The sequence below is a fragment of the Anguilla rostrata genome, chromosome 9 (genome assembly GCF_018555375.3).
Source record: "Anguilla rostrata isolate EN2019 chromosome 9, ASM1855537v3, whole genome shotgun sequence".
Classification (NCBI taxonomy): Eukaryota; Metazoa; Chordata; class Actinopteri; order Anguilliformes; family Anguillidae; genus Anguilla; species Anguilla rostrata.
Window position 1 is genome coordinate 7870001 of NC_057941.1, and position 21207 is coordinate 7891207.

The following is a 21207-nucleotide window of genomic DNA, read 5'->3' on the forward strand; positions in this document are numbered from 1 at the left end:
ACTGCCTTTTATTATGCACAGTGTACTGGCTCTGTAATAACTATAATAAATAACCAAACCACCGCTGCCACTGCCTCCAGCAGACACTATGGCTTTGCAGTAAAAAAAAAAAAAAGCATGTTTCTCTGCTCTCATTGGAGGACGGCTGGGGGGGGGGGGGGGAAATGTACTTACTCTGGCTCGGGCGTCCCGCCAGCATCCAACGGGGGTCGTAGGGCGCCTTAGTGGGCACAAATTCCACCAATCGGTCAATGGGGTCCTTGGAGCTGAGGATTGGCACCGGGCTGGAGTTACACTGTGAGACAAGACACATCCCTCACTGTGAAACCACTCGCTCACTGTGAAAGACAAGTCCTTACTGTGAAATCTCTCACTCACTGTGAAAGACAAGTCCTTACTGTGAAACCACTCACTCACTGTGAAAGACAAGTCCTTACTGTGAAATCTCTCACTCACTGTGCAAGATATGTGCTTAACTCTTTCAAGCAGGAGGACACAAATTGTGTCAAAAAGAACTCCCTTTAATCTTTGTCAGATAACCCTCTCATTTCTGAATTTCTGTCGAATCAACCAACCTCAAAGGCAGGGCTGCGTTTGAAAACCACGCCTACCTTTCGCTATGTTTACATTGTTTTGTCACCACGATTAGTAGCTGCTGAAAAAAAAAACGCGGACCAAGGAGAAGTCACTTTCTTGTAGCTGAAATGCTTTAGAATCATGCCTTCCAAAAAACGTTATCATTAGCAAAGGCAGTTCAAGCCAAATATCATTCTATTGAGAAAGATGACGGTAAAGGAGGCGAAGGTGAGAGTGGACTTTTCTGGGGATGAGGATTTTTATTTCCCCGCAACGTTTCCATCCAATGGACCCAATCGAGGAAGACGTGAATCCGACGTGAATACCACTGTCCTTACAGGTTACATGCTTTTACTGCTTGCGTTATAAAATACAAACGTTACCAGCTACTTATATATTCTACCGCTATGTACTATTATAACTACTTGAAATGTATAACCATCGTTTTACAGGCAATACAAAACCTGCAGTTATTCTGTGTTTGGTACATTGAGATGTCGTGTCACTTGCACTTTAGAAGCAGACTACCAACTGCTTAAATAGCTTGTACACAAATCGTTCAGTTTATGGCCAATAAAATTTGTACTTAAATAGATATTTATGAAAAAAAATGTTTTTATCATATATTTATATATCATGATCATTTATTTTTAATTTATAATTTATTATTGTTAAACTCTGCTGATATTTTTACCGATCATAAAGCAATGGCATGTTCTATTGATATGACTCCATGATATTGGTACTTCACACAATCTATTCTTGTGATGTAAGATGATATACCTGAGCTGACACTTTTGGCTTAACTGACATCGTCAAGTGAATGCATTTTTTAAGCAAGTGATTTTCTTTTCTCAAATTATAGCGCCTACCAACTAGTTAATATCATAACCAGGCCAAAATTTGACAGTTCTTAATAGGAACAAAAAAAATGAGAGGTTATCTATTAGATAAACCTGTTTAATTTATAAATAAATGTAGGATAGTGAACAAAAGTCAAAATCACCCTAGGTCTCTAAGGGTTAATTAAAGTAAAATCACTCACTCACTGTGAAAGACATGTCCTTAGTGTAAAATCACTCACTGTGAAAGATGCTGCGTGTCCTTACTGTAAAATCTCTCATTCACCGTGAGAGACTGGAAGTTCTTACTGGAACATTCATTAAAATCCAGGACAAACTGTGACACCGGCGTCTCATTCTGATTTGCCGTTGAGATTTCTCGTGGGCAGGCTGGTAAATTAGCGATGAGCGGCGCAGGGAAGAGGCAGAGGCGAACGTTTGATATGTTCGCGCCCCACAGAGACCGCGCCCCCTACCTTGGGCATGTAGCTGAGCCACTGCAGCAGCGTGTGCACGCCCTCGAAGTCGTCGCACACCGTGCTGTGCGTCACGCCGTTGTTGTGCATGATCTGGATCCCGCCCAGCTGGTTGTTGGAGGTGTACACTTCCCGGCCCAGCACCTGCATGGGGGGAAACCAAGCGGAGGACGGTGACATCACTTCCTGTCTTTCGGCTCTATGGCGCCACCGCCTCCCGGGACGCCCATGGCGACTGTCCCCCACCCCTACCGATGGTTTCACTTCCCCTGTCAGAGGGTACGGACGTTTGGGGAAGAGGGGAGGGGTTTGGATATAAGAGAGCTGTCCAGGTCTCCCACAGGGCCTCAGTGCGGGGTCTGAGTGCTAATCTGCCATTATGACTCAGGAGCGAGGGGCCTGTTGGCGGGGGGGAGCGAGGGGCCCGTCGGCACGGGGGGGGGGGGGGGGGGGGTCTGCAGTCCCAGGGCAGCGGTGCATCGCTCCACACGCGGGGGGCCGCCCCCACGGCGACGGCGTCCGCAGCGTCCGGCCCGCGGGACGTCGATACCGTCGATTGAGTATTAAAGATCGCTCCGTCACCCGCCGGTCGCAGGGGGCCCGGGGACGCCGGCCCCGGGGGGGTTATCTACAACCCCCCAGTGTGTATTAATACGGCCCGCCTCTCCCCCCTGACACCCCGCCCCCCACAGTATCGACAGCTGCCCTGACAAACAGCCCCTCTCAGCCAGTCAATGAGGAGAGCAACCTGAGGCAGGTATGCACACACTCACACTCACACTCACACTCACACTCACACTCACACTCACACTCACACTCACACTCACACTCACACTCACACTCACACTCACACTCACACTCACACTCACACTCACACTCACACACACAAACACACATACGTACACACACACACACACACACAGGTTCTTGTACAATGCGCTGGCTGCCTTCTTTATGCGCTTCTGTCCCTGATCAGCCATGTGTGAGAGCGCAAGAGCACACCTCAGAGCCTGAGAGCAGACTGCACATCTCCTGCTGATTTACACTGCTAAAACATCCACATGCAACTGATCATTAAACAGTGTGTGTGTGTGTGTGTGTGTGTCTGACGGTGTGCACAGTGTGTGTGTGTGTGTGTGTGTGTATGACGGTGTGCACAGTGTGTGTGTGTGTGTGTGTATGGCGGTGTGCACAGTGTGCGTGTGTGTGAATTCTGTTTGTGTGCAATTTTCTATCCATGTGCATGCGTGTGTGAGTGTGTATGAATTATGAATTTTGTTTATGTGTGCGCGCAATTTTCTGTTCATATATATGTGTGTGTGTGTGTGTGTGTGCGCGTATGTGAATGTGTGTGTGTGTGTGTGTGTGTGTGTGTGTGAGTGTGCGTATGTGAATGTGTGTGTGTGTACGTGCACAAGTGTGTGTTTAAATGTCACTGTGAGTGTGAGTGGTACATGAAGGATGACTCCAGGGCCACTGAACTCATTTTGGTTTCTCCACTGTTCCCTCTGACCCCCAGGGCTCATTAACCCCTATCCCATCATGCCGTGCAGCGCGCGGCGGCGGAGGGGGGTGACGCACCTCTGTAAAAGCAGGAGAGGTGGCCGTTTCTCACACTTTACTTTAACCTCTTTGGCCATCATTTATTTTTTTATTACCGTTATTGGTTATGTCTCTGGCTACAAATCTCGGCCGCGCTCCTAAAGCTGTCAGCCCTGCCCCGAGCCTCCGGCAGCCCGCCGCGGTCACCTTGACCGAGAGACGCAGGACCCGGAGAGGGAGGCTGCACCGCTCCTCCACACAGCAGCCTCATTAATATTCCACAGGAGAGAGGGAGAGAGAGGGAGAGAGAGAGGGAGAGGGAGAGGGAGAGAGAGAGGAGAGGAGAGGAGAGGAGGGGAATGGGAGAGAAGGGAGAGAGAGGAGAGAGGGAGAGGAGGGAGAGGATGGAGAGGAGAGAGAGAGGAGAGAGGAGAGGAGAGGGAGAGAGGAGGAGAGGAGAGAGAGAGAGGAAGGGAAGAGGGAGAGAGAGGAGGAGGGAGAGAGGGAAGAGGAGAGGAAAGGGAGAGAGAGGAAAGAGGAGAGGAGAGGGAGAGAGGAGAGAAGAGAGAGGAGAGGAAGGTTGCTCCGCTCCTCCACAGAGCAGCCTCATTAATATTCCACAGGAGAGAGAGAGAGGAGAGGGGAGAGAGGGAGAGAGAGAGGAGAGGAGAGGAGAGAAGAGAAGGAGAGAGAGGAGAGCAGAAGGAGAAGATGGGGGAGGGAGAGGAGAGGGAGGGAGAGAGGAGAGGAGAGGGAGAGAGAGGAGAGGAGAGGGAAGGAGAGTGAGAGAGAGGAGAAGGAGAGAGGGAAAGAGGAGAGGAGATGAGAAGGGGAGAGAGGAGGGGAGGTGAGCAGAGAGGAGAAGAGGGGGAGGAAGTTAGGAACACTCCGATCTGCTCCTGCCTCCTGGGTTTCCCCCAGGGTTTTATGAGAGGCAGCATTCCTCCCCCAAATTACCCAGCACCTCCCCTAACGTTAAGGGAATAAACTAAGAAAAAAGAAAAGAAAAAGGTGCTCACTGCATTCGGTTATATAAATTTCAATTCTATTGCAATTTTAGGCTTACGATAAAATCGACGATGCAACAACGACCCATCGTCTTTTAAAAACATTCAATTTTGTTACCAACTGCTAGCCTAATTACTGCAATAGAAGCCAGTACCTAACACAGCAGCGCATGTGGTCCCATCACACATGCGATTAGAGTGACAAGGAATAAACGTTTTGAAGATGATGCAATAATACCCCACCAAAATATTTTCCACTGCTGTTTTTTTGTGAAAATAATGCTGAAAAAGACGAGATCGGTTAAATAAACAAGAAAATAATTATTTAGAATCAAATAAGGGGGGAGGGACTTTTTTTTAAAAAAAAGGACTTTTTGAAAACCATATCTGATAGCGCTTAGATTATCTCCTGAGTAAGTCAAATGAAATGAGTTGCCAAAATCGGGTCTTAAATAAGTCTTTCTGACCGTTTTGCACAGCCCCATTTCCTTAAACATGGCAGCCATTGATGCCATCTTAAAGTGATTCTTGGGTGAGACAAGCATCACCAGTCTAAAATATTAACTTCATTAAACAGGCTATCGGTAAAGGATGACGTTCCAAGTGCCTGCGCTGTCCTGCACATGGGCGGGGCTGCACATAGATGGGAGTGGCCAGCAATAAAGAGGGTGGAAACTTGCTGGACAAGGACCCCAATGAGATGACGAACCCCGCCTGCTGTGTTAACAAACTCTCGCACCGCTGCAGCCTGACAGCCAGGGGGCGCCCTGCGGCTTTCAGTCTATACACACCTGTGCACTGACCAAAGGCCTTACGTAAGAGCAAACAGAACAGCTGTCTGCACCCCATTAAAATTCACGAGAGCAAATGTTTTTAGCCAAGCATTAGTCAGCAGCACCTCTTCCCCCTCACACAACCCCCCCTACAGGGAGGATGAGGACTGCAAGGACAAAAACAGAGCTTCCCAAACAGCAGCGGTCGCCGCGGTGTTTGGCGGGGGCAGCGGGGCGGGCGCGGGCGGCATGGCAGGGGCAGGCGGCCTCTGTGCCAGCGGTAGAGCTGGTATCAGGCCTGGCACCGGGCCCCGCACGCCCTGTCCAAACGCACAAGGGAGGCGTCAGCTCTCACACCACGCAGCACAAAGTGTCACATCAAGTCAAGGGCAGGAGGGGCGGGGGCACAAAGAGCGGGAACTCAGACTAAATACAGCCCCACACACACCCCACACCCCACATACAACATACACACACACACACACACCCACACATAACCACACACACACACACACACACTAACAACACACACACACAACACACACAAACACAACGCACACACACACACACACCGCAAGCATTAACACACACACACACACCGCACATGCACACACACACACACATACACACCGCAAGCATTAACACACACTCCGCACACAAAAACACACACGCACACGCACATACACATAACCACACACACACACACACACACACACACACACACACACACAACAGCATACAAACACACACACACCAGCATACACACACACACGAAGCATTAACACACACACACACACCGCACATGCAAACACACACACACATACACACCGCAAGCATTAACGCACACTCACGAACACGAAAACACACACACACACCGCACACATAACCACACGCGCACACACACACAAACTCCAACCTCTACAGATACACAGAAGCATTCACACATGCATACTCTAATTTCTAAAGAGAAAGCAAGGCTTGTAAATCTTGCATTTCACTGTACTTCAGAGCTTCCGCACGTGTAAAGCCAGCATATTTAAGCGCAGAAGAATTCTCTCCCCCTGTCATATTCCCTCTGCTGAAATCGATTTTTCCTCCACATCCTCTCCACAGTGCACCATTCCAAAACTCCATTATTGTGCATTTGTTTGCGTTTTGTCATTACTATTACCCACATTACAGAGACTCTCCAGAGGCCGCTGTACACACCCCCACACACGTGCACGCACGCACGCACGCAGGCACAGACACACACTCAGACACACGCACGCACGCACGCACGCACACAAACTCACGCAAAAACTCACGCACGCACGCATACAGGCACACGCGCACACACACACACACACACACATGCACACACGCCCACCTACGCACACACACATACGCACGCATGCACAGACACACACACACAGGCACGCGCACACACACAGGCACGCGCACACAACACAGCCACTACAGCGCTGCGGCCACACACACTCACTCACACAGGGATCCCGGTGCCTGTGCAGCCATGCGGCTCTTTGACAAAGAGCCCACGGAGCGCTCCTCTGTCCTTCCCCTCTCCCAGGATCATTCCTCATCCTGCGCCCATGCCGGGTCGCGTGGGGGGAGGGGGACGGGACGCGTGGGTGGGGGGCACTCGGGATGAAGTCACCGGCCTCAGCTGGCTCTGACAGGCCGCACAATGGCAGGGGCCCGGCCGGGCCCAGCTCTGTTCGGCAGGCCGCGCCTAACGCCTGCTCCCATCATGCCCCGCTCCCCATCACGCCCCGCTCCCATCATGCCCCGCTCCCATCATGCCCCGCTCCCATCATGCCCTGCTCCCATCATGCCCCGCTCCCATCATGCCTCGCTCCCCATCATGCCCTGCTCCCATCATGCCCCGCTCCCTATCACGCCCGCTCCCATCATGCCCCGCTCCCATCATGCCCTGCTCCCATCATGCCCCGCTCCCCATCATGCCCTGCTCCCATCACGCCCTGCTCCCATCATGCCCCGCTCCCATCACGCCCTGCTCCCATCACGCCCTGCTCCCATCACGCCCTGCTCCCATCACGCCCTGCTCCCATCACGCCCTGCTCCCATCATGCCCTGCTCCCATCATGCCCTGCTCCCATCACGCCCCGCAAATTGAAATTTACACGTTAGCGCGCTCTGGCGTGCGCCGATTTGCCATGTGTCATCTAATTTTAAAATCGAGACGCGTTAATTCACTGACAAGGAGGGGAGGAGCGGAGGAGGGGGGTGGCGGGGGCGAACAGGCAGAACGGTGGAATGGGGGGGGCGGGGGAGGATGGGGGGGCTGGGGGATGGGGGGGGGAAATCTCTGCCTCAGCAAAAGTTTTCATTAAAATTTTAGACAAACGATCTCTGTGTCCTTCTCCCAAGCTGCCTGGGGCGTCTTGCTATTTCTATGCAAATAACAACCTCACGCTTTCTGTCCTATTATTTCTACTGGAGCTGCTGCAACATGACCTGAGATATGGTTTGGGGGGTGTGAAGGGAGGGAAAGAGGGAGGGAGGGAAGGGGGGAGGGTGAGAGAGAGAGAGGGGGGGAGAGGGGGAGAGAGAGAGAGCATGTACCAGCGCAGCAGAGAGGGGGCGTGTGGGGGGCGATCGCTGAAGTGTGAAAATATATAACACAGAGAGTGTGAGAGAGAGACAAGAACAACACAAAGACACCGCTATAATTTGTTTCACTCTGCCTCCCATTTAATATGTTACACCCTCCTGCTGGCGGCCGGGCTGGGAACACAGCGCTGCGTAGCTGTGCGGCTGTGCGCTTCTGTCCAGCACACAGTCCCTCACGCACACGCTCACACACACACTCTCACACACACAGTCCCTCACGCTCACGCACACACACACACACACACTCACACACCACGCACACACACGCACACACACACACACACACACACACGCACACACCACTCACACCACACACATCCACACACCTTGCACACACACACACACACAACACGACACACACACACTCCCACACATGCACCTCACACACAACGCTCACACACACAACACACACGCACCACCACACACCTCACACACACCACTGCCACCTCACACACACACACACACACAGACACACGTCACACACACGCTCACGACACTCACACACACACACCACACACACACACTCCTCAGCACACACACACACCATCACACACACACACACCACACACGCTCACACACATCTCTCACACCACTCACACACACACACACACGCATACATGTGCATAAACGCACAGGCAAATAACAGCACAGAAAAATCTGTCTTCTCCCCCTCCAACACTTCCACTGTTTAATGGCTGACGGTACTCAATAATAAACAAATTTATTGCCAAAATATTAAGAACGAAATTTCACCCAATGGCCAATTTATCAACACTCATCAGACGCTCTTTGAGGGCGACCAATCCGCCGCTCCCATAATGCACTTAGGATGCGCGGCGGCGCGGCACACAAAGGACCCATTCAGAAGCGCGATGGTTATGGCCGTCAGCTACGGGCAGCGTATGCAGATACGCCGACCGTTTGCCGCATCACCGGAATAAAAAAAAAAAACGCTCCAATGAAATGGTGTCAAAGCCATTCCCTGATCCCCCACTGAGGCGCGGGGTGGGAGGGGCGGGGTGGGGGGGGGGGTAGCGTGCGCTCCCTCTCTCAGAGCGCGCCTCTCTCCTCCGTCAGTCCGCGTCCTGGTCGGGACCACGTCCTGGCCGGCCAGCGGGGAGCGGTGGCAGTGGGGGCAGGTGTGTGTGCGGTGTGCAGGGACAGCCTGTGGCTCACGTCGCGGTGGACGGCGGCGCTGATTAGCGGGCGACCGCGGCCTGCTCCGTACGGTGCGGCCCCGTCCCGCCCATCCCGCCGCGTCTGGGAGACGGGCGCGGCGCTGGCAGGCCCCCGCTGAGCCCGCCTATTTATCGCCGGGCAGAGACGAATCTGCCCGTTACCACCTGTGAGCTCAGAGCACGCAGAGACCCGCACACAGCTTCCCTCTCTCTCCCTCTCCCTCTCTCTCCCACTCTCTCTCCCTCTCTCTCTCCCACTCTCTCTCTCTCTCCCTCTCCTCTCTCTCTCTCACCTCTCTCTGCCTCTCTCCCTCTCTCTCTCTCTCTCTCTCCCTCTCTCTCCCTCTCTCTCTCCCACTCTCTCTCTCTCTCTCCCTCTCTCTCCTTCTCCCTCTCTCCTCTCTCTCTCTCCACTCTCTCTCTCCTCTCCTCTCTCTCTCTCTCTCTCTCACCTCTCTCCTCTCTCTCTCCCCTCTCTCTCTCTCTCTCTCTTCCTCTCCCTCTCCTGTGCTCTCTCTCTCTCTCTCTCTCTCTCTCTCCTCTCTCTCCCCCTCTCTCTCTGTCCGTCTCCCTCTCTCCCTCTCTCTCCCCCTGTCTCTCTTTCCTCTCTCTCTCCCCCCTCTCTCTCTTCTCTCCTTCTCCCCCTCTCCTCTCTCCTCGCTCCACCATCCCCCCCCCCACCCGCCCCCCTCCCCCCGGCCCCACAGCGTCCCCGGCTCCCGCCGCCCCTCTTTTAAGATTCAGGGGGTGAGGGAGCGAGGCGGCCGATCCATCTGCTGCGGTCTGTCATCTGCATTTCCTGCCTCCCGGCTTCTTCTGAAGTGGCCATACTTTGATGCAGTCAGAGAGGGACACATTATCATTATTTCAATTTTCACGGCAAGACGTTTTTTAGAGGGAGAGATGGGGAGAGGTGGGGGGGGGGGGGGGGAGTGAGGGGAGGGGGGGTGAACGGGGGGGCGGGGGGGGGGGCTCAGTGCGTTTTGATTCCTGCATGCCGAGCGGCAGCAGTGTGTTTTTGTAGAGTACGTGTAGTGGAAGTGAGTCACTGTGTGTGCCGGTGTGCCAGTGTGAGGTGAGTATGCCGGTGTGAGGTGAGTGTGCCAGTGTGAGGTGTGTGTGCCCCCGCACGCCTGTTTCCGCGGGGTTGTTTGAGTCACATGCATTCCCTTTTGGGCGGTGCTCTGCTCCTGCACCTAATGCTCTCCCTCAGTGCTGCGCTGGGTGGGAACAGGGAACAGTGCAAACACGAGCGCCTGTCAGAGACACTGTAACCCCTCCTGCCCCGTGTCCTACAGACACACAGCACACCTCTTCAGCTCACAGAGAGAATTCAGGCCCAGTGAAAATGCAGTTCCAGACACTGTAAAAGGCACTAACATACAAACACACACACACACACACACACACACAATGTCTATGCAATTCACTGGCAGGACCGTCCCACACGTTACAGACACATCCTGGCCAGTCGCCCCTAAGGTGAGGTTTACATGCGACATGGCCAAGGAGGGAGATACCAGGGACTATTTGAGTCCAGACAGAGAAATACAGTCAGTGATGTTTCAGTCAGTATGAGAGGCTCGGTCATGTTAACGAGGGCTGCCTATACGAGCCAATCAGGAGCTGAGATCTCAGGGAAGCCGCCAATGAGAAAAGCCCGTATCAGTGATGTCACTATGGGGTGTCCCTGTGAGAGGCGCACAGGGAGGGTGTGGCCCGGGGCGCTGACCTTGTTGAGAGCTCCAGCCCCGGTGAGGATGATGTGGGAGTTCTCCACCTGGATGGTCCTCTGGCCCAGCCTGACCAGGTAAGCGCCGATGCCGATGGCCCTGCAGGTCACCTGCAGGGGGAGGCAGCGGGTCAGCTCAGCTCAGCCAATCACAGGCCGTCTGACGTCTTCATACGCACACGGGGAGACTGTGTTTCAGCTGTGCTGTGAGGAGTACTGTATGTGTGCGGTTCACCTGCGTTCGTAAGTGTGTCAAGTGTGTGTGTATGTGTGTGCGTGTGTGGATGTGTGTGGGTTTATGTGTGTATGTGTGTGTGTGTGAGTTTATGTGGGTTTATGTGTGTGTGTGTGGGTTTATGTGTGTGTGTGTGTGTGTGTGTGTGTGTGTGTGAGTTTATGTGGGTTTATGTGTGTGTGTGTGTGTGTGTGAGTTTATGTGGGTTTATGTGTGTGTGTGTGGTTCTGTGGTGTGTGTGTGTGTGTGGTGGTGAGTTTTGAGTTGTGATGTGTGGTGTGTGTGTGTGGGTTTATGTGGTGTGTGTGTGTGTGTGTCTGGGTTTGTGTGGGTTTATGTGTGTGTGTGTGGGTTTATGTGTGTGTGTGTGTGTGAGTTTATGTGGGTTTGTGTGTGTGTGTGTGTGTGTGTGTGTGTGTGTGGTTGTGTGTGTGTGTGTGTGTCTGGGTTTATGTGTGTGTGTGTGTGTGTGTGTGTGTGTGTGTGTGTGTGTGTGTGTGTGTGTGTGTGTGGTCCGTGTTCTCTCACCAGGTTCATGGTGATCACTTCCTCGTACGCCAGCGAGGACTCCCCCGCAATCATCCCGGACCCCCGCAGGTTCTCCACCCCCAGGCCCTCCTCCTTCCCAATGATGTCAGTGATCTTGTACCTGTGGGGGTCAGAGTTCATTCAGACAGAATGCCAGGAGCACTGCAATGGACAGACAGCGGCCCCAAATACTGATCCAGGATCAGTTCACTAACCCATAGCCCATATTCCCAACAGTCTATCTGTAAGACGAGGGCTGTTCTGTGTACAACCTGCATGGGGGTGCAGTCACTGAGTAAGTGTGCAATGCTAACGTCCTTAAAAGGAAATCCCCGCGCACCTGGACTCCCCCTCGTCCTCCACGTGCTCACAGTGCACGGAGTTCAGCGCCGAAACCTTCTTGTAGTCCTGGGGCGTGAGGTAGAGGTACTTGAAGCCCTGTGTGCGCGAAAGCAGACAGACACACGGATAATGAGCGCGAATGTTCACTTCCTTTTTCTGAGGAAATAACAGGAAATTGTTTTTTTTTTTTTTTTTGCCAAATCCGAAAATATCATGAAAAACAGGCCCTATGAGCATTCAAGGTCTGGTCACCTTAAACGTCAGACCTGAAAGGCTGTTACCCATAAAAAGGTTCTCTCTTCGTGAGATTTAGGCACTTAGTGCAGTTAACCGGAATTGTCTAAATTTGTTTCTGTATCCGGAAAAATTAACCATGAAATCCTGTTTTATATAGCTATCCCACTGTCCCATCTGAGAGTACGGAGAATAATTTGTTTAAAATTTATTAAGCCAGTTAAACTGGGGGCTGGATTAGGTGGCCAGGTTGAGAAAACCAGTTTGTGACTTTTGCCAGGACAGTTAAGAGAACCCTGTCTGTTTGCAATAATTTTCCTTACACAGGTGATTTTTTACATTTTACTTTGACTTTAGTACAATGGAAACCTGCTGCTATTAAGGGTCATGGCCAGCCATGTTGTTTACAGCTACATGGTTTCATTTCAGCACAGTTTCAGCTTGATGGCTAGTGTACGCTAGGCTAGCTGTTCCGTTCAGCGGTTTTTGGTTTGGCCCGCACCTTGTAGGGGTCGGAGGGGTCCTGCCAGGCCACGTGGAACATGTGGCGGATCTCCTCGGCCAGGCCGATGCGCGCGCCGCTGTTGGCCGCGATGTAGACGCGCGGGATGCCGCTCTTGCGCGACATCTCGGACGCCTGCTGGAACAGCACGTCCTCCTGCGGCCCGAACGAGCCGATCTTGTGCGTGATGTCGTTGCTGATCACGATGATCTCGCGCCCCGCCGGGTACTCCGGGGTCCGGAGGGTCATCCGCCAGGCCACCATGCCGATCTGGAGCAGGAGCGCGTACGCATCAGACATGAATACACCCACACAGAGACACACACGCATACACGTATGAGCACACACACACACACACACACACACACACACACACACACGCATACGAATATACACACACACACACGCACACATACGATGAGCACACACGCACACGCACACACACACACACACGCATACAATTCACACGTACACGATATACACAACACAACACTACAGCCACACACACATCCACACGACACACACAAATACGAATATACACACATACACGGACACGCACACCGCACATCGCACAGCGCACACAGACATACACAAACACACAAAGGAGACAAATACATACAGACAGTGTAAACGTAAATACACAGAGACATACAGTAAACGTAAATACACAGTACACATATGCAACACAGACAAACATGCGCAAATGCACATACAAATTCAACACACACAAATACGCATTTACAACCCACACAGAAAACAAAGTACACACATATAAACACACACACACACACACACATATAAACACAGACCCACACACACACACACACACACACACGCACACACACACAAGGGATGAATATCACACTACTGTGTGAAACAGGGTTTGTATTTCGCTTAATTCTCAGCAGAGCGGAGAGGCAGAGGATGAGCAGAGAGCAGCACAGGCCCGGCCGAGCAGCCTCTCCCTCCCTCCCTTCCTTCCTCCCTCCCTCCCTCTCTCCCTCCCTCCCTCCCGCCCTCCCCGCGCTCAGACAGCACGCCGTTTAAATCATTTACCCCGCGCGCAATCCCGCGCCACGGAAGGGTATGGATTAGCCGGCTGCCTTCGGCCCCGCCGCGCTCCCGGGGCCCCTGGTTAATGACGGCCATAAAAAACAAAATGGCCGCGCTCAATTCTGCCTGGCTTCCATCTGGGTCAAACCGATCCGTACGGAATGCATTATAATAAATACGGCGCGGAGCGGCCCGGACATCCATCGCCAGCGGGCGGGCGCGGGGCGCGGGCAGGGAGGGGGGCGCGGGCAGGGAGGGGCGCGGGCGCGGGGGGGGCGTGGCCAGGGAGCAGATCTGGAAACATTAACACGCTGCCCTCAGAACGCTCCTAATCTCCCAAACACGCGCTATATAGCAGCACACCGGGCCCTGCCCTGTCAACTTCCCCAGCGGTGGGAAAGGCCTGCGTTAAGGGCTGCGTTAAGGCCTGCGTCTAAACCGCGACCGTGCCAGCCAGCGACCGCACACAGGAGAGCGGCCCGCAGGTTTTATTTATACACGGCTCTGTCCTCTCTGGAGCCGCCCGTCTGCAGGCTTACGTGCGGAATGAGCGTGGGGACCGCGGTGTGTGTGTGTGTGCGTGTGTGTGTGTGTGGTGTTGTGTGGGTGTGTGTGTGTGTGTTTGTGTGTCTGGGTGTGTGTGTGTGTGTGTGTCTGCGTGAGAGAGTGAGTGTGAGTGTGTGAGTGTGTGTGTCTGTGTGTGTGTGTGTGTCTCTGTGTGCACGCGCAGGTGTGCATGTGCAGAGGTTGCCGAACGGGCACCCATTCCTTACACTCTCACAGCCCGTTTCTAACGCCATCATTCAGAGAGACAGGCACACCGCACCGGCCTGCGCACGGAGCCACAGAGGAACCGCTTCAGAAGAAAAAGAGAGACACCTACAGGCCGTGTGGCGGTACTGCAGGGCCCCTTTCAGCCCTTTAGCTCAGGGTATCCGGAGCAGAGGAGCCGGCGCTCTTTGTGGAAACAGGCTCAGCCCCACAGACGACGGGCCGAGCCGTACGAAGCGGTTCAGGACGTCTGGGAGCCGTCCGCGTTTCGATGATGTAACGCACGCGGGTGCCGACGCACGGGCGTACGCGTTCCAGTTCACAACCGCAAAATTTCCAGTCAAAAGCCAGCGTTTCAGCCACAAAACGGGCCGGGAGAAGAGGGGACGATTCCTCCGGGGAGGGGGGGGGCTGGCAGGGAGCCAGTCTCCGGGGCGGATTTGCATATCGCAGAGCACGCTCGCTTTAATTCCTGTGAAATTGGGTGGAACGGGGGCCCCCCCTGCACCAGCGGCTACAGAAGCAGATAAAGAGAATGGAAACACTGCGCGCTCTTTTCCTTTTTCTCTTTTTTTTTGTGTTACTCCACCACACACGAGGCGCATGCGCGCGGGCGAGACCTTGCGCCGCCGCCGCGGCTGCACCGGCCGCCTCCTCTCGGGCCAGAGCGCGCCAAGTTGCCTAGGAGACGCGACGCCGTCACTCGATGTCTGCAGAAAAATCCGGAAAACTCCTCGAGCCCTGCGCACACATGCGCGTATGACACTAGTGCAGTAAGCTCAACAAGGCACGCCCAAGGCTGCACTGAAGAAGGTTCCGGGCTTGACAGCGAAGGTGAGGTCGGAAGGATTGTGCGGAACTTTACTGGGGGGTGAAGGACAGGGAGTCAAAGGTCAAGGGTCAGAGGGCGCCCTCACCTCGTTCCCCCCGGGCAGCCGGTTCATCTGCACCAGCTGGCCCTGCGGGTCCAGCACCAGCTCGGTGAAGGTGAGCAGCTCGGAGGGGAGGGGGCATTTGGGCAGGACGGCCTGGCCTTCCACAGACTGCCACATCTTCCGCAGGGCCTGAGAGAGAGCACAAAACAAAACAAGTGAGAAACACGCAAACAACAAAACCAAAAAAAAAACTAAATAAAAGGTACAGAAGAAAAAACAAAAGGAAAAACGAAGAAGAAATGAAGTACAGGAGAAAGATGTGTCCTAATATTGTAGCTAGCTCTTCTCCCTAATTTGGCTTGGCAATAAGTTAAACTAGGTGAGCTGAACTGCGTGAGCTGAACTGTGTTCTATGCTATAAATTAGTATTGTACCTAATTGAACCTGTGTTTTGTAGTTGCCCAATGACCATGAAATGCACTTTTGTACATCGCTTTGGATAAAGCGTCTGCTAAATAAGTGTAATGCAAAGACAAGAAAGCAAACGAGGGCAAAGGAAGAAAGGAAGGAAGAGAGGAGAAGGAAAAAAGGAAGGAAGGACGGAGGGAAGGAAAGAAGGAAGAAAGGAAGGAGAGAAGAGGGCTGTGAATGAGAGGAGAGCCGTACCTGTCGGAACATCTCGGGGAAGTCGTAGACGTAGGTGGTGCCCAGGGACTGGGCCTGGAAGCGTTTGGACTGCAGCAGGTCCTTGGTGACGTAGGGGGTGTTGATCAGCATGCCGTGCAGGGGGCCCTGCTTATCCCCGTACGCCTGGAACATGATCTGCAGGCCAGAGGAGGGGGGGAGGGAGTCAGTCCCGCCGTGGGGGGGTAACGGTCAACAGCGAACGCCTTCGGGGGGGCGTGAGGACAAACGGCGTTCCGACAGCACACGCTCCAGCCGAGGGGGTACAGGACGCGGCGGGGCGAAGCCGAACTTTCGACTCCGTAACTGCTGCTTGTCGCCGGCAACCGCCCGCGCCGGCATGCTAATCGCTAGCGCGGCGGGAAGCGATAAGGACCCCCTGACATAACCCGGTTAGCACGCCCGCGCCGCCGCCGCTGCTTCCCCGACACCGAAACGGCCTTGCACCCTTCGCCAATGTCACGGGGGGGGGGGGGGAACTCAGAGTTCAGGAAATAATTAAGTCATTTTCCGCAAAGAGGGCTCGCTGTCACGTGTCCCGCTGTTCGAAACGGCGCCGTCGTTCGGGGGGCGAGTACCAGCCTGCCTCGCGGCCGCGGCGGCTGAGCGCTAATTAAGCGGGCCGAACGCGCCGCGGCGCTGCCCGATCCTCGCCTAACGACGTCCGGGAGAACCGTACGCGGAACGAAAATTAACATCCCTCTCTCACCGCGCGAGAGAGCCGCGCGGACGCCTTCCTGTTCCTGTTTGCGTACGCGGCCTTCGTGGGCCGGAGAAATTAACGGGGAAATTCAAAAACGGGGAAATTCGTCTCCGTCGAAAACGACCCTTTTCGCGTGACGCGCGCGCCGCTAACTCGTACGGGTCACGCGCTCGCACGCGTTTCTTTACGGCCAATAAAGGCTCGTTCGAATCATTTCTGATTGCCGCAGGTGACAAACGTACCCCAGTGGGAGTTACGATGGGATGAGAGGACAGCTTTAGGACCTTACCTGCTTCTCCTGGACACACGACAGAGACAAACAGGGTCAGCACGGCTCGGCAGCGGTACCCTGCCGGTCGACCCGACCGCGGGACCAGCCCGAGGGACCGAGCCCCACAGAACCTCAGCTCCTACAGACACCGCCCCCTCCTGCTGCCCCAATTTCCCAATGCCAACGAGCCCAATAAAATTCTGCCTTCTTTATGGAGACGATGACTGCCACCCAGCCAGAAGTTTCATACTTTAAAACACAAAATATCTTTCCACCTGATATAATGGGGCTGAATTCTGAGCCCACATTTGACATTTAACACAATGTCAATCGGCAGTACACTGAAACGCAGTTGAAAAGCTGGTTTTCATGTTTTACGGCAGACATGTCGGCCCGGTGTCTGCCTGCGCGCTCAGAGATATCACGAGGCATATGGACCGCGTTGCGTGCAGCGAGCGGACAGCGCGAGGCAGCGGAGCATGCTGGGAGCCGAGGCTCTGAGCGTGCCCGTCGGCGGGGGACGGGGACGGGGGCGGGGTGAAGGGATGAGAGACGCGCGAGGGCCCCACCTGTCGGTCTTTGGGCCCCACCTGTCCCGTGCGGGAGTCGGTGACCTCCTTGTACAGGCTGATGTCCAGGTAGTAGCCCGACTCGTTGGTGAGGAAGAGGCGGATGGGGATCTGCTTGCCCGTGGGCGTCAGGCGGATGTTGATCTTCAGCTCGGCCTGCAGCACCCTCAGCTTCCACAGCCGGCTGCCGTAGCGCATGACCATGGAGCGCACCGACTCCTCGATCTGCGCCACACACACACACACACACACACACACACTGTTACACACACGCGCATAACCATGGAGCGCACCGACCCCTCGATCTGCGTCACACACATACACACACACACACTGTTACACACACACGCATCACCATGGAGCGCACCGACTCCTCGATCTGCGTCACACACACACACACACACACTGTTACACACACATGATCACACACTGTTACACACACACACACACACATACACGACCATGGAGCGCACCGACTCCTCGATCTGCGCCACACACACACACACACACACACACTGTTACACACACGCGCATAACCATGGAGCGCACCGACCCCTCGATCTGCGTCACACACATACACACACACACACTGTTACACACACACGCATCACCATGGAGCGCACCGACTCCTCGATCTGCGTCACACACACACACACACACACTGTTACACACACATGATCACACACTGTTACACACACACACACACACACACACATACACGACCATGGAGCGCACCGACTCCTCGATCTGCGTCACACACACACACACACACACACACACACACACACACACGCACACACACACTGTCACACACACGCGCATCGCCATGGAGCGCACCGACTCCTCGATCTGCGTCACACACACACACACACACACACTGTTACACACACACACGACCATGGAGCGCACCGACTCTTCGATCTGCGTCACACACACACACACACACGCACGATCACACACGCGCATCACCATGGAGCGCACAGATTCCTCGATCTGAGGAGTTACACACACGCATTATCACACACTGTCACACGCGCACATTGCACATGATCATACACTTTAACACAGGCACATACAAACACACGCCTAAATACACACACACATACACATACACAAGCACTCGCGCATGCACATACGCACACATACCCAAGCACTCAGAGAGGTGCACAGGCACCTCCAGGGGGCCGGACAGGCGAAGGAGGCATTCGGGCGGGGCGTCCCACTCACCTTGGAGGGGTCCATGATGACGGTGGGGACGAAGTTGAGGAAGATGTGGTTGCAGTCGGTGCGCACCGTGGTGTTGTTGAAGGCCACCTCCAGCTCGTCCATGGCCTCCAGCAGGAGGCGCTCCGCCTCGTTGTGCAGGTACTCGAACGAGGCCTCCTGTGGGGGGGGGGGGCAAAGAGGCGGGTTCGAAAAGGCGCGGTCGGGAAACCGCGAACGCGACCGCGAACGCAAGCCGGCGGCGACGACGGCGCTCACCTTGGTGACCAGGTCCGAGTGGCGGATGATGGCGCGGACGAAGAAGCGGTAGTCGGTGACCTCGGTGCCCACCTCCACGCGGGCGGCGCCCAGGTACAGGTGCATCTTGTGGTTGGCGCAGGGGATGGCGGTCAGGTAGAAGTTGCGCATGCGGTTCAGCTCCAGCTGGAAGGCCAGCGCCGGCTCCAGGTGCCTGTAGATGCGGTCCTCCTCGAACTGCGGGACACACGACGACAGGGTCACCGCTCGACGGTCCAAAAATAGGAACAAAGGGGAAGGCCGCAGACATCCAAAACAACACAGTTTGTACGGCCAGGTTTGGGTCTTTCAGTAACACGCCGCTGACAAAATGGACGCCGCAATCTCTTTCCAATCAGGGGAGAACTGCCGGGGGGGGGGGGGGAGCGGGAGAGTTTATTGAGATGGAAAATGCCCAAAAGCACGCGGGCCGGACTAAGCAAACGAAATCAAAGGCAATCACATTCCATTAATGGGCGCCATTGCTCTCTTCCTCTGGGGGGAAGTAATTACAAAGTTCATTATTGTAATGAGGTTTTTTGGTAGAGCGAAAAAAAAAAAAAAGAAAAGAGAAAAAAAAAAAAAAACCCAGGAGAGGGAAATGGCGTCGTCGATCACGGCGGCGGGCGGAGCGCTGGTCCGCTGGAACCCGGGGCCCCCGTCGCCACGGCGACCGCGCCCAAGCGGCGGCTCGTTTCGCGTTCGGGCCGCGCCCCCCTGCTACGGCCGCGTCCCGCCCCCTGCGGTACGACAGGGTCCCAACCGACCCAAAATTCAGCCCCGCTCAGGGACGAGAGCTAAGCCTGGCAGGCGTCACACACCTCATCTTATACGCTGAAGCCCACAGGAAGTCAGGCATGCACTCGCTCTGATGAAGGTTCTAATGTCTGAGGTTCGAATGTCCTCACGGCCCAAAATCAAACAGATTTCGAAAGCCTTCAGTGCGTTTACTTCTAGTTGAGACCAGCACCTGATCTTAATCTCAGCATTACAGCGGCGGATATAATCCAGAGATGGCAAATAATCTCTGTATGGAGTTTCAGGTTACGAATCCTGAGCACTTTAGCAGCAACTTAAAAATAAAGGGGGAAAAAGATTCTCTCACACAAAAGTAAATGTCTTTGAAAAACACTGAAAAATACTCATTTATTTTCAGCAGGAGAGTACGGTCAGTGGCAGAAGGAAGTTTATGTGTGTGGTTTCAACATCGTCTTCCGCAGAGTCACGGTGTTTCAGTGTATTTTGCGGCCTTTCAGTGAAAAGCTTCATGTGTGGAGAAAATGGCCGACAATGGAGGCTGAACTGGAAGCACTGAGCCCCCTTAGAGGAGGGCGCGGAGAGAGGCGTTCTGCGGGAGAGACCGCAAAGGATTCTGGGACACGCACACTCACCTTGTCTCTGGCCCGGAAGGTGAAAAACTTGGGAAACTCTCTCTGTGTGACAGGGAGGGGGAGGGAGAAGAAAACAAGAAGAAAAAAAACAAGTTAGACTCAGGACACGGATGGGATTTCAGCCCGATACAGGCCACACACACACTAAGACAGCAAAAGAGAGAGAGAGGGGAAGACAGGAAAGAAGGGGGAGGAGTCAGGGATGCCGTCGTGCTCCTTAATGAGCTGTTAAAGGTGCAGCTCACTCTGCAAGCGTTGGGCCTTGCAGGTTATTTCGGGCCTTGCAGGTTATTTCGGGCCTGTGAGGACACTGAGCGAGCAGCTTCCGAAGGTGAACCCCCCCCACGGGTAACGTCCTTGAACCGATTTCCCCCCCCCCCCCCCAAAAAAAAACTATTGAAACAATTCGCTAGAAAATGCAGCCGGGCTTCCTGCTAATCATCAGATCTGACAGCGACTGGAGAGGAAGCAATAATAGCCGCGGCCCTATCTCTACGGCAACCGGGCCAAAACGAGGCCAGTTCCGAGCCGTTCGGGACAACTTGGCTCTTAATGGCTAACGGTGCGGCAGTTATCAACCGCAAATACGTGAGGAAGCCAAACTACTCAGGAAGGACTCCACTAGAATACACCTAACATGGCCATGATCTCCATTACAGTAGTTACAGAGGAAAAGATACCTAGGCCAGAAACACCGCCAATTATAAAAGTACAGATTGTCTTTCTGAGAAGAAACAAACGGGGCAAATCAAAAGGAAAACATCACGTGACTCACTTCAGGACACAGTA

General features: G+C 54.1%; 1 protein-coding gene across 1 annotated transcript in view; it reads right to left on the minus strand.

Annotated features, from left to right (window-relative positions):
* Window positions 1–21207, minus strand: part of acaca (acetyl-CoA carboxylase alpha) — an 81409-nt gene that overhangs the window by 19654 nt on the left and 40548 nt on the right. The window contains exons 37-48 of the mRNA XM_064349559.1: window positions 20419–20460; window positions 19010–19225; window positions 18755–18910; window positions 17528–17752; window positions 15967–16122; window positions 15343–15489; window positions 12602–12871; window positions 11864–11961; window positions 11524–11644; window positions 10761–10871; window positions 1895–2038; window positions 175–295 (exon numbers count right to left, since the gene is read on the minus strand). Of these exons, the coding sequence (XP_064205629.1) occupies window positions 175–295; window positions 1895–2038; window positions 10761–10871; window positions 11524–11644; window positions 11864–11961; window positions 12602–12871; window positions 15343–15489; window positions 15967–16122; window positions 17528–17752; window positions 18755–18910; window positions 19010–19225; window positions 20419–20460 (1807 nt within the window). The remainder of the gene's footprint in view (window positions 1–174; window positions 296–1894; window positions 2039–10760; window positions 10872–11523; window positions 11645–11863; window positions 11962–12601; window positions 12872–15342; window positions 15490–15966; window positions 16123–17527; window positions 17753–18754; window positions 18911–19009; window positions 19226–20418; window positions 20461–21207) is intronic.